The sequence below is a fragment of the Gracilinanus agilis genome, chromosome 2, assembly GCF_016433145.1.
Source record: "Gracilinanus agilis isolate LMUSP501 chromosome 2, AgileGrace, whole genome shotgun sequence".
In the NCBI taxonomy this organism is placed as follows: domain Eukaryota; kingdom Metazoa; phylum Chordata; class Mammalia; order Didelphimorphia; family Didelphidae; genus Gracilinanus; species Gracilinanus agilis.
In genome coordinates, this window is record NC_058131.1 from 66986951 (window position 1) to 66999219 (window position 12269).

The following is a 12269-nucleotide window of genomic DNA, read 5'->3' on the forward strand; positions in this document are numbered from 1 at the left end:
AGGGCCTAAACTAAAGTAGCATCTGTTTGAATGGGGGGGGGGGAAGAAAAAAATTAACAAGGTTTATGTGAAATATTATGTGGAGATATAATAAATAGTCTTGGAAGCTGATTCATGTGGGGAATAACGAAAACTTAAAAGTTCAGAATGACTTTGAGGTTGTGAACTTCTGTAACTGGGGAATGATTGTGACCTCAAAAGGGAAATTTGGAAAAGGTAGAGGAGGTTATAATTAGAGGAAGATGATTTAGGTTTTGACACTTTTAGGCTTTGGACATGTTTAATTTGAGATGCCTTTGACATGTCTGGATATAGATGTTCAGGGGGCAATTGGTTATGTGTGATTATAGTTCAGGAGAAATGAAGCTGAAATATAAACACTTGAAGACTGATATGCATAGAAATGATAACTGAGCTCATGGGAGTTGATAAGATCACCAAGAGAGAAGGATTGTAGAGAGAGAAGAAAGCCTAAGATAGAACTCACTCAAATAAGGATAGGACACACACTATAATACAAAACAAAAAAAAAATAAAAAGAATGAGAATGAAAATATATATGGTGTAAGCTTAAAAATTAATATGCAATATCTCCAAGTATTATATTTAATAAGATTTATTAATAATAACTTGAAGTAAAAGGAATAAAAAGACAAAAGTAAAAGCCTGAGTAAAACCAGCTTTCCCAGCCACACATGTGGGAAAAAAAGAGCGCAAAACCCCAAGGAAATGGAGTCCAAGGGTTCAAGATTTCTAATTACACAATGGTTAGGAGAAAAATCTAGAGATATCATAAAAACACAGGAAAATGAAAATGTCTAGGAGGAGGGCAGGTAAATAATTTCATTATAGGTGAGATAACCCTTTTCATCTTTGATACTGTTATTTTGATTCTCTTCTTTCTTTTTTATTAGATTAACCAGTACTTCATTTTATTTATCTGTATTATTTGATTTTTCAAAGTACCTGTTCCTAGTCTTATTTATTAGTTCAATGGTTCTTTTACTTTCAATATCATTAATTTCTCCTTTAATTTTTAGAGGTAAATATTTTCAAAAGCTGTTTTTGAGAAAATGATACCTCCTTCAAAATATTGTATGTATGCTTATACATGCATACAAAAATGCAAGAACATAGCCTGTCTAGTTGAGAATATAGTCCCCTTTTAAATAAACTAACTTCATCTCATTATCAGAGATAAAATAGATGAAATTATGGAAGATGCATTAAAAATAGAAGCACCAGGCCTGGGTTTGGGCCTTGGTTCTAATACTTACTTCAGTAAAGTGTATTACTTTTCTGGGCCTTATCTTTCTCCTCAGTAAAATGAGGAATTTGGATTAAATACTTTCTAAGTTTCCTTCTCAAACCAATATTCTCTGATGCAATTATTGATAATATTCTTTCTCTTACCAGCCTGTAGATTTTGAAACCAAAAAAGCTTACAGTCTAAAAGTAGAGGCTGCAAATGTTCACATAGACCCCAAATTCATCAGCAATGGACCATTCAAGGACACGGTTACAGTAAAGATTTCAGTGGAAGATGCTGATGAGCCGCCAATGTTTTTAGCACCCAGTTACATTCATGAAGTCCAAGAAAATGCAGCTGCTGGTACCATTGTTGGTAGAGTCCATGCCAAAGACCCTGATGCTGCCGGCAGTCCCATCAGGTATGTCTAGCCTTAAAACTTGTAGTCTTAATATATTGAATGCTGATTTGATGATGTTGGGGTGATTATTTGAAGAAAATGGGAGTATTTGGGCAGAAGTAAATAGATCCTTCAGAAATATTAACCCCAAGGATCACAGGCACAAGACAAGTTAGGATGAGAATAACAGAGGGAATACTGAACCAAGACCCAAGTGACATGCCATTTAATTACAATATGATCTGGACCTTTTAGGGAATTATTTGGGGCAAACCATTTAACCTCTGTTAAGTATTATCTTGAGTTTTGATAATAGGGGAGATAAAACCTACCCATTCTTCCTCACAGAGCTCTAGTAAAGCAAAATTCAATACATAGAAGCATTTATTAACTACTTACTCTGTGCAACAGAATGAAATGGGAGCTGAAGGAGATATAAACTAAATCCAAGACACAATCCTTGTCTAATGGAGCTTATAATCTTTATAGAAGGATGAGGTACAAGAGTAGTTAACTACAATTCACAGTATTTCATAAGTTCACTATAAAGTTTGAAAGTCCTATATGAGTTTTGAGTGAGAGAAGGTCATTAATAAAGGAAGGTATTATAGAAGGCTTGGAAAAAGAAGTGGCATTTGGTTTGGACTTTAAAGAAAGGTTAAGAATTCAGTGAGCAAAGAAAGACCAGTAGGATGTTGTAGTAATTAGAATTAGAATGAAAGAAAAGCAGAGAACCAAGAAAGTATAGATTTCAGTTTGATGGACCCCCAATTCATTCAGTCTGCTTGTACTATTAAATAGGATTAATATAGGGCGAGTCGGAAAATGTAAGATAGTACTGTCTTATAGAGGTTTTTCAAAGCCTGACCAAGGAGTGATGATATAGATAATACTAATAATATACATGGAAGTATTAGGAGTGAAGGAAACAAATACAAACAAACAACAAAAAAAGAAAAACAACATTTTTAAGAGGTCTTGTATCCAAAAAAAGCTTACTTAAAATTGAATCCATTGCAGTAAAAAGGGACAGCAGATACTTTTCTGGGTATAGGTTAGAGTTGTGTTAAAGGTGTAGATTTAGTCTGATATGAATGGATAATTGGAGAGTTGGAAAGAGGCCGAAACAGAGGAATAAGTGATTAAGATTTGAACAGGCTTGCTTAAGAGATGAGGATTATTAAAGATACAGAAGACTGAGAAGGGTCTTTAAAATCCTCTGCAGGAAGACAGTCTCAATTTGCAAAAGAGAAAATGATGTTAAGATGCAAGAAGGGGGTGGAGATCACACCTAAGGGAAAGAAATTAAACTTGGAGAAATCGATCGCACATTGTGCATGCTAAAATCTCCTTAGACAAAATTTTCCTAATTGAGTAGATATTAATCTCTCCTGCTTAAAAACGTGGCATAATCCATCAGTCACTCTCACTCCTTCAAAGAACTTTTCATTTCTCATCATGTGATCTTTCTAACCAATTTTCCCCTGGCAAAAATGCAATGACATGTAAAGAGAAGGCTTATTGGGGAATATGATTTTTCTTCAAATATTTGATCAAGTCTTCTATTTGTTCTGCTTGTTCCTAGAAAGCAGGAGTATGGATGAAAAATGTAACAAGGCATATATATCACTTCAACATCCACTTAGAGTAAAAGGGAAATAACTGGCCTGGGGACCTGGGGGCCTGGCGAGGGGGTGATACATAGGATTTTAAATATCTTGTCATTGAAAGGGATAAGTTGAGGTTGAATGAGTATTTAAAACGGAAACCATAGAAGGGAATCTTGTTCAGGAGTGGATTGGACTAGATGAGTGAGGGAGTTCCATTCAATGTTGAGATTTTTTAAATTGTGTTTCTAATTATTTAGGTTGGGTTCTCCATGGTCACTCCTTTTTATATTTTCTGTAACTATAATTGTGCCTATTCTATATATCATTTTGTGTATTGTGGTTAAGAATCCAAGTCCAATAATGTCTTGAATTGAATTTTTAGATGTCATCATCATGATGACAGATAACTAGCTTAATATTGCCATGGCTCCTTCAAAATTGATTCCTCAATTCACTCAATGTGTATTAACTACTTGCTCTGTGGAAAATCACTGTATTACAGGGAATGTTCCTATATGGGGCATCAGAGGATCAGAGTTTGAATACTCATTCTTCCATCTATTATTAGTGAAATATTGGTCATGTCTATTAATCTTTCTCTGAGCTCTGGTCTCATTATCTAAAAAATGATCATTTTGGTTGAACTAAGGTCTCTAAGGTCACTTTCAATTTTAAATCTGTATTCCTATTATTCTTTGTTTAAGGCACTCAGAGAAAAAAGGAAAAATACAAAGTAACCCTTAATGTCAAGCAACCTACAGTCTATTTGGGAAATGTTACATGCACGTGGATAATTGAATATGAGATAATTTCAGATGGCAGACATCATTTAAAACTTGGGTTCTCAAAAATGGTTTCATAAAGTAGGTGATAACTAAACCAGTCCCTGATAGAACAGAAGTGTAGCATGCCCTTTGGAGTACTCTTCCCATTTCCCAGCATTTGGAGCTCTGGGAGTGGGAGTGTGGGGGAGTAGTTATTTCCTTTAATCAATGGAGTAACTATGTGGATGGTTATGGCTACCAAGGTAACTCTTGAACCCTCCATATCATGCTTCTCCTTAACAATAAGGCAAAAGATTTACTCAACTTTTAGCAAAGGCATTTACTAAGGTGGCAAGAAGTGGTATAAAATATCTCCCCCAAAACTTGTGGCACATTCTCTCTCAAATACACATAGTATCTATAGAATATACAGGCTCAATCTTAGTTTATGTTGGTTGTCAAGCTGATGTCCAAAGGAAAAGTTTAACAAAGGGCTAGCTTTTTAATTTCTGGTCCTGGAAAACTTATCTCTCTTCATAGCCCTCATGTAGCTTCCCTTGGGGACAGGGTCTATACAATTTCTTTCTGACATGAAGGGTCAGAATCTCTGAAACTGCTTCTTCCTTTGGGTGATTGTCTCTCACTGCAATATCTCTGGTGCCATGATCAATTGTGGGGAAAAAAAGATGGAGGAAACTGTATAGAAATAGTCTAAATGTCCATTGTTCTCTCTCAGTCCTCCTCTTCTACAAAAGTAATTTTCCTCTTAGCAGTCTGATTTTCTATCATTTCTTATTTCTATTCCAGAACCAATCATCTCTGAACTACTAAATATTTAACCTCCCTAAACATTTTGCAATCTATTTATACCTAGATACATGGCAGGGGAGGAGGAAATTTTAGTCAACCAAAGACATGATGCTTTGTCTTTGGTGTCATGTGTTTATCCAGTGGTCAGGCCATTCTGTAATGCTTTCATATAGATAAAGTACTTATATTCCCTTTTAGGAATTGATTAGGATTGGGTGATTTGAAAGGAAATTTGGGAAAGGTTAGAAGGGCCTGGAAGTGCAACTATATGTCTTTAAATATGAGCTAATTGATAAAAATGGGTTCTCAATTTTGCTGTGCTTCGGAGATTTTAAATGTTGTCATTAGTAGTCAAAAAACCCAGACTGAATTTGGTCGAAATCTGTCCTGAAAGTAAATCAGCATGTGGTCTAAATATGTTTCCTTATTAGGAAAATTGTGGTAAATTAGAACTTAATATAAAACTGCCATAGTCATAGTCAGTAGACTAGCTGGGAATTGTAGGGCCTAAAATATGAAGTACTTGGAAAAAACGGCCCCTGTAAAATTAAATAAATAAACAGATGAAATAAAAATTGAGATTCCGTCTAATACATTTGTAAAATTAGATCAAAGAAATGATCTACTTTATGCTGTCTCATTTTAAGTATTATGGGTTTTCCTAGCAGGACAATTATGATGTCAAAATTCACTCTACTATTTGACATTAAGATAAAATGTTGAGAAAATGCATGGACCAAGAAACCTGAGTTATACTTTAGACTCAGGAAATTTGTTGTTAGCCTTGTGATCTTAAAACTAGTTGCTTTATCTCAGTTTATTAATCTATAAAGTGTGGGTGGAGCTGCAAGGCATATAGATGTCTCAGTGGATAGAGGTCCAGGCCTGAAGTCAGGAAGATGAATTCAAATCCAGTCCTAGACACTTACTAGCTGTGTCATCCTGGGCACATCACTTAATCCTATTGGCCTTTCCTCGTCTCTAAAATGAGCTGGAGAAGGAAATGACAAATCACTCCAGTATCTTTGCTAAGAAACCTTAAAATGGCATCAAGAAGAGACAGACATGATTGAAATGACTAAAAAGCAACCATAGTTAGAGTGATATAAAAGTTCCCCAGTTTGTATTTGTGATCTTTCATTTTTATCCCGTTATTCGATTGATTCTGTCACTATTTCAGTTGATGAATTAAGATGAATAGAATATAAACTAAAATAAATCTAGCAAGATGTGTTCATTAACAACAACATAAGAATTCAAGAGAATAGAGTGAAACGAAAACAGAGGGGGAAAAAGTCTGTGGAGTTGTGGCGAATAGTGGCAAAATGAAAAGAGCAAAGGATCTGGAGTCAGAGGACCGGGGTTCAAATCCCAGCTCTGCTATTATGTGACCTTGGACAAGTCCTCCAGTCTTTCTGATCCTATTAATTTGTCAGTAGAATGTGGAGGTTGGATTAGACAAGTTCTTTGACTCCTTCAAAATCTAAATCAATGCTCCAATGAGGGGCTTGGATGAGAAGGGAATATAGATAAAAATATGGAAAGATAATATGGAAAAGTACTTTTCTTCAACAAACAGACAGAAGCTTTGAATCCCATAAGGCAATCAGGAGATGAGAGTTTGCTGGCTAGCCATTGGATGAAGGAAAAAATAGAACAAAAAACCCCAACAACTTTTGTTTACAGTTTATCTACTCTAAGACTCCTTGGTTACAGTGAAGGTGTGGTATAAGGAAACTCAGGACACAGTTAGGTGAAATTACTTAGATAAGACAATCTTTAAGGCTAAAAATTCAAACCCAGACCTTCTTATTCATGGCCACTTGTCACACTTTGACCCAGCTCTTGATGTATTCCTTCCTCATCTTGCTGGACTAAACTGTCAGCTCCTTGAGGGCAGAGATATCATCCTATCGCATTTTCCCAGTGCACTCCCTAGAGCTGTGTAAATGTGTTGATTGATTGGTTTGTGCTTGGAGCTCAATAAAATAAACCCTTTCAGATATAGCTTTCCTATCCTCATTTTCCTTTAAGGGCCAGGCTGTCATCTATTTTTAGGGAATGAATAATTCATCCAATAAGTCTATTAATGGCCTTTTCCTGAGTACTATTGTAGGGAAACAATTAATATGAAGGAGTGTTTTCTGACCCAGTTCACTTCCTTATCCATTTAGATTCTGCAGCTTACTCTCAGGGTTTCTAGCCAAGTGTGGCATCTAAATTCAAAATGAATGTGGGCCAAACACCTCCTTTTGAATCACAGTATCCTAGCATTTCAGAACTGGAAGGAATCTTAGATCACAGATTGTTAGAAAGGCTGTGTGGTAGAGTAGATTGAAAAAAAAAACACTAACTGAGTCAGATCTGGATTCATTCCCAGCTCTGAAATTTACTAGTTGAAGTGTCATAGACAAGCACTTCCCCTGAATCTGAGTTTTCTTATCTGTGAAAAAGCTAAAATGATACCTGTAACGCCCCACCCCTCCATGTACTTACTTATCATAAGGAAAATACCACATGAATATGATTTACTACTGGAAAAATGCAGGATGTCCCCAAAACCCTAGTGCAGTTTGAAGCTTTAATTTTTTTAAACCCTTAGCTTCCATCTTAAAATCAGGACTTTGTATTGGTTCCAAGGCAGAAAAGAGGTAAAGGCTAGGCAATGGGGGTTAGAATGACTTGTCCAGGATCATGCAGCTAGAAAGCAGTTTTAAGCTTTAACAAAATGAAACTTTAAATTTAATAATTTTAGTGAACTTAAAACTGCACTGGGACTTCTAGGAAACCTTGTGTAGCTGAGATAACAAGACATAGAGTCAATAAATATGTCACTGAATGTTTAATAAAGTGATTTAAACTTTCCAGGGGCCCCAGTGAGAATGCATTAGATGTGTTCATAATAATATATCAAATTTTTGGATTGAAAAGCCCTTTAAAACATAAACTGACTTCAAAACACAGAGTGAAACGAATATGAGAGTTGGAAAGGCTCTTAAGACCTTGTCTAGTTTTACCCTTTCATTTTACAGATGAAGAAAATGAGGCTTAAACAAGTAAAATTATTGAGGACAAACAATGAGTTATTAGCCAGGAGCTCTGAGCGTAGTAGGTAAGCAGAGTAACCAGACTTAGAGCTGTCTATTACTATTCATTGGTTCATTCCTCTTCAGAACTGAACTACATGAATAGGTCTGAAATTAAATAGCATTAGCATAGAATTTTGTTAGCATCTCGAGATGAATAAAGATAAGGAAATTGATTTTAAGGCCATAATGAACCTTGAGAGATAAATTTGAAATTATTTAATGTGCCGTATGCTTGAAGCTGGCAAAATCTTTAGAATTTGTGATTTTTCTGAGTAGTTTGGGGAGTTAGATAAACTTGTTTCCTAAATTCATCTTCATGAATATTCAGGTGATGGGTGGATGTAGTAAATATGGAGAAATATGCAATCTTTCATTGCAATTCTCAATCAAATATACTATGTCATTTTCTTTTAATGTATTATAAAAAAAAAGCTTTAATGTCACAGAACGTTTTCTATAGAAAGACATACATAATAAGATGGGTGGGGGGATGTGAAACTACATAGACTGTCAGTCCCCTCAGCACTGTGCCTAAACTTTTTTTTTTGGTTTGTTTTTTAATCTCCTTTAGAACCTAAAATAATACTTTATGCCTATTAGGACATTATCCTATGTTTATTGAATTGAGTTACAACTCATAGGGTGCCCGTGGTCAGGTCCCATCACTTTTCTGAAGCCAAGGGTTCCTCCTTTGTAGATGGATGGGGGAGAGAAGATAATGTCTGAAATGCCTTCTAGTTCAGCCATTTTATGTTCTAAGATTTATTCCCATTCTAACATTTGACTTCCAGTTCTAATATGTTACATTTTAAGGATTGTTACACATATTACAATCTATGATATAAGGGCTTGTCCAACACTGCTGCTTTTCAGGCCTGATGTATTACTCTGAATACATCTATTCCATCCCCAGTGGGGTCCCTGGAAACTTTAAATCCCTAAATAAAACTTTCAGTGATGTACTTATTGACTCTATGTCCTTTATCTTGGCTATGCAGGATTTCCTAGAAGTCCCAGTGCAGCTTTAGGTTCACTGAGCTTAAGTTTAAGTTTACTAAACTTAAAGTTTCATTTTATTAAAGATTAAAACAGGGGGCATCCTGCATTTCTGCCGCTAGTAAGTCATACTCATGTAGTGTTTTCTTATGATTATCACAGGGTAAGATGTAGGGTCTTACAGGTATCATTTATGTTTTAAAGGCTCTTCCAAAACTAACATTCTTTATTCTCACATTCCTTCCATCTCTAATACCCTTATACAAAAAAATGACTTTGAAAAATGATGTTACACCTCAAGAGTTTCAAATATAAGCCATCAAGCAGCTTGGGATATGGTAGATTTAGAATCTTAATTTGTGTTTTGCTTAGATATACAATTGATCGGCACACCGACCTCGATAGATATTTCAATATTGGTCAAGAAGATGGTTTTATTAAAACCACAAAACCTCTGGATAGGGAGGAAACAGCCTGGCTCAACATTTCTGTCCTTGCAACTGAATTCCGTAAGTATTTTCCCAAGAGTTTTTGAACACCCTTTAATGAGGATTCTATTCATATACTCATCTGTGTGCTATTTTTTAATAACCAACAATATGCTACATAGCTACAACTAACAGGCTTTGTCAGCCTCGAAACATGTTTTCACTCTTGATTCTAAGTGGTGGGGATGTGAGGGTGGGACTAGGACAAAAAGATATGTCTCTTTTCTATGACAAAAGTGAGCACAATGTTGACAAGTAATTGTCCCTGAGGGGATTAAGCCTTGGAATTAAAATCTTATAATGTTCTCTGGGTGAACTTCCATATCCAACCCCCACACCTGTATATCATTTGTCAAACCTAAAGCCACCTGGAACACACTACATTCTGGGGGACATTTAATCAAGGGTCCCGAGATCTTTGGGGAAAGGCTATCTCCCCTTTGGAACTGAACATCTTCATCAAATAGCTACCAAAATGGAAAGAGAAGATATTGCTTTTTTATTTACAAATTGCAATTTGGAAACCTTCTGCACACAACCCACACTAAGCATACTAGATGACAACTTTTGTCATGAAAGTCTACTGTCTGGCTGACAGATTACTGAGGTTAATTATGTGGTAAGTTTATGGAAAGCCCTTAAAGAAGCCCAAAATGACTCTCTCCTGCTCTTTACTATATATGTATTTTTTTCCAGACAATCGACACCAAGAAGCTAAAGTTCCAGTTGCCATTAGAGTTATTGATGTCAATGATAATGCTCCCAAATTTGCAGCCCCATATGAAGGCTTTATTTGTGAGAGTGACCAGACAAAACCTGTTTCCAATCAGGTATATTCTACCTCAAGTTATTGAACAATGATGAATGGAGTTCTTTGAAAGGGTTTAATGATTATTTTCATTTCCTTTAGTTATTAGAAAGAATAGTGCTGTGCTCCTGTGATTCTTGGTTTCTGCGGCCAAAAAAAATGAATAAATAAATAATTGAATAAATATTCTTACCTGGTGGCCAACCTTCTGGTGAGAAGCTCTATGCACTTAGCTAGGCAGATCTCCAAATAACATTCCATCTTTAGACCCCTTCTTGAAAGTTTTCCAGATTAGAAGAATTTGCCAAAGATTATGCTGCACTGATTGTGCTTTCAAGGTCACCTCTAGACAATCATGAAATATTGTAGAAGAGATTCCATGAGGAACTTCTTGAATCAATAAAAGAACTGAGTGAGAAAGCTAGCCCATCAAAGTTTCTCATTTGCAAAACATGGGTGTCTAATAAAAGGGAAATGGTCAACTTACTCATTTATTTACTGGTCAGATCATATCTAAGGCTTGATGTCTTATTCTGAACTCCATATTTAAATATGAGAATGGACAATCTTTAGTGTACTCAAAAGAGGGTGATCAGAATGATAAGAGGATACAAAAATGCATCATTCTTTTACTAGTTAAAAGACTATGGACATCTTAACCTGCAGAAAAGATGCATTGGGATGATATCTATAAATGTCTTCCTTGTGGAAGAGGCATTAGGTTTATTCTGTTAAGATCCAGAAGGCAAGACTGAGATCAGTGTGTGAAAGTTGCAAGGAATAGATTTCAGTTTAAAATAAGGAAGGCTTCCTTATAAGTGGATCTTGATGAGGAGCGAATAATATGTCCCAGGTGATAAGAAGTTCCATGTTATTGGAGCTCTTTAAGGGGAAGTTGGGGTGTCATAGAGGAGACCTCATAATAGGATTGGGGGCTGTGAAGCAGATGAGTTTTCAGGTCCCTTACAACTCTGAGATGTGATGCCAACAAAAACTTTGATTCTGTCAAGACTCAGGGTATATGGGCACCTTGTAAAATTCAATAAGAGATGTATTTGCCAAGTATGACTTATTTAAAGTTCTTTTTTTTCCCCTTTTACAGCCAATAGTTTCCATTAGTGCTGATGATAAGGATGATACAGCTAACGGACCAAGATTTCTCTTCACCTTACCCCCTGAAATTGTCCATAACCCAAACTTTACAGTCCGAGACAATAGAGGTTTGTACCAAAGTTTACAAGTATTAGTATTCTTTGCCCAAAAATGAAAACAAATGAGTCTTCTGTTGAAAAGCTTGTAAATGCTGATATATTTTTTCAAAACCAAAATCTTTCACTGGTTTATGAAAACATGGTAACTAGAGATAAATCACTCTTGGCTTTAAGTAAGTCAATATAACAAAAGAGTTATGATTTCTTCATTGTCAACATACCCTCCACGTACACAGTTCACAGCCCTTCCCTACCTTAGTAGAAATTGTCATGAATTTCATGGTTTAATGACTAAGTATTGAAAAAAGAACTAAGACATATCAACTGAAAGAACCAGGAAAGTTTAGCCTAGAATAAAGAAGGCATATTCAAAGGGTAAAAGGTGACCTTTAAAAAAAAACGAGGCTTATTTTTCTTGGACCAATAGACCACTGGTCAGGAATATTATAGAAGAAATTCCTATTTATATATGACTTGGCTTAGATAATGTCTTGGGTCTCTTCCAGTGCTGTGCTTCTGTGATTCTTGGTTTCTGTGGCCAAAAAAATGAATAAATAAATAAACGAATAAATATTCTTACCTGGTGGCCAACCTTCTGGTGAGAAGCTCTATGCACTTAGCTAGGCAGATCTCCAAATAACATTCCATCTTTGGACCCCTCCTTGAAAGTTTTCCAGATTAGAAGAATTTGCCAAAGATTATGCTGCACTGATAGTGCTTTCAAGGTCACCTCTAGACAGTCATGAAATATTGTAGAAGAGATTCCATGAGGAACTTCTTGAATCAATAAATGAACTGAAAGATAAGGGTGCAACTCCTCCCCCCAAAAAAACCCCATACACTC

At 35.8% G+C, this 12269-nt stretch overlaps 1 protein-coding gene across 4 annotated transcripts in view; it reads left to right on the plus strand.

Annotated features, from left to right (window-relative positions):
* Nucleotides 1–12269, plus strand: part of CDH11 (cadherin 11) — a 54763-nt gene that overhangs the window by 23465 nt on the left and 19029 nt on the right. For 2 of the 4 annotated variants that reach the window (XM_044660610.1, XM_044660611.1), the window contains 5 exons: nucleotides 1417–1670; nucleotides 9291–9431; nucleotides 9648–9661; nucleotides 10121–10224; nucleotides 11317–11434. In XM_044660610.1, coding sequence (XP_044516545.1) covers nucleotides 1417–1670; nucleotides 9291–9431; nucleotides 9648–9661; nucleotides 10121–10224; nucleotides 11317–11434 — 631 coding nt within the window. Of the gene's footprint in view, nucleotides 1–1416; nucleotides 1671–9290; nucleotides 9432–9647; nucleotides 9662–10102; nucleotides 10237–11316; nucleotides 11435–12269 lie in introns of all 4 variants that reach the window. The other 2 variants (XM_044660608.1, XM_044660609.1) reach the window with 2 other exon arrangements.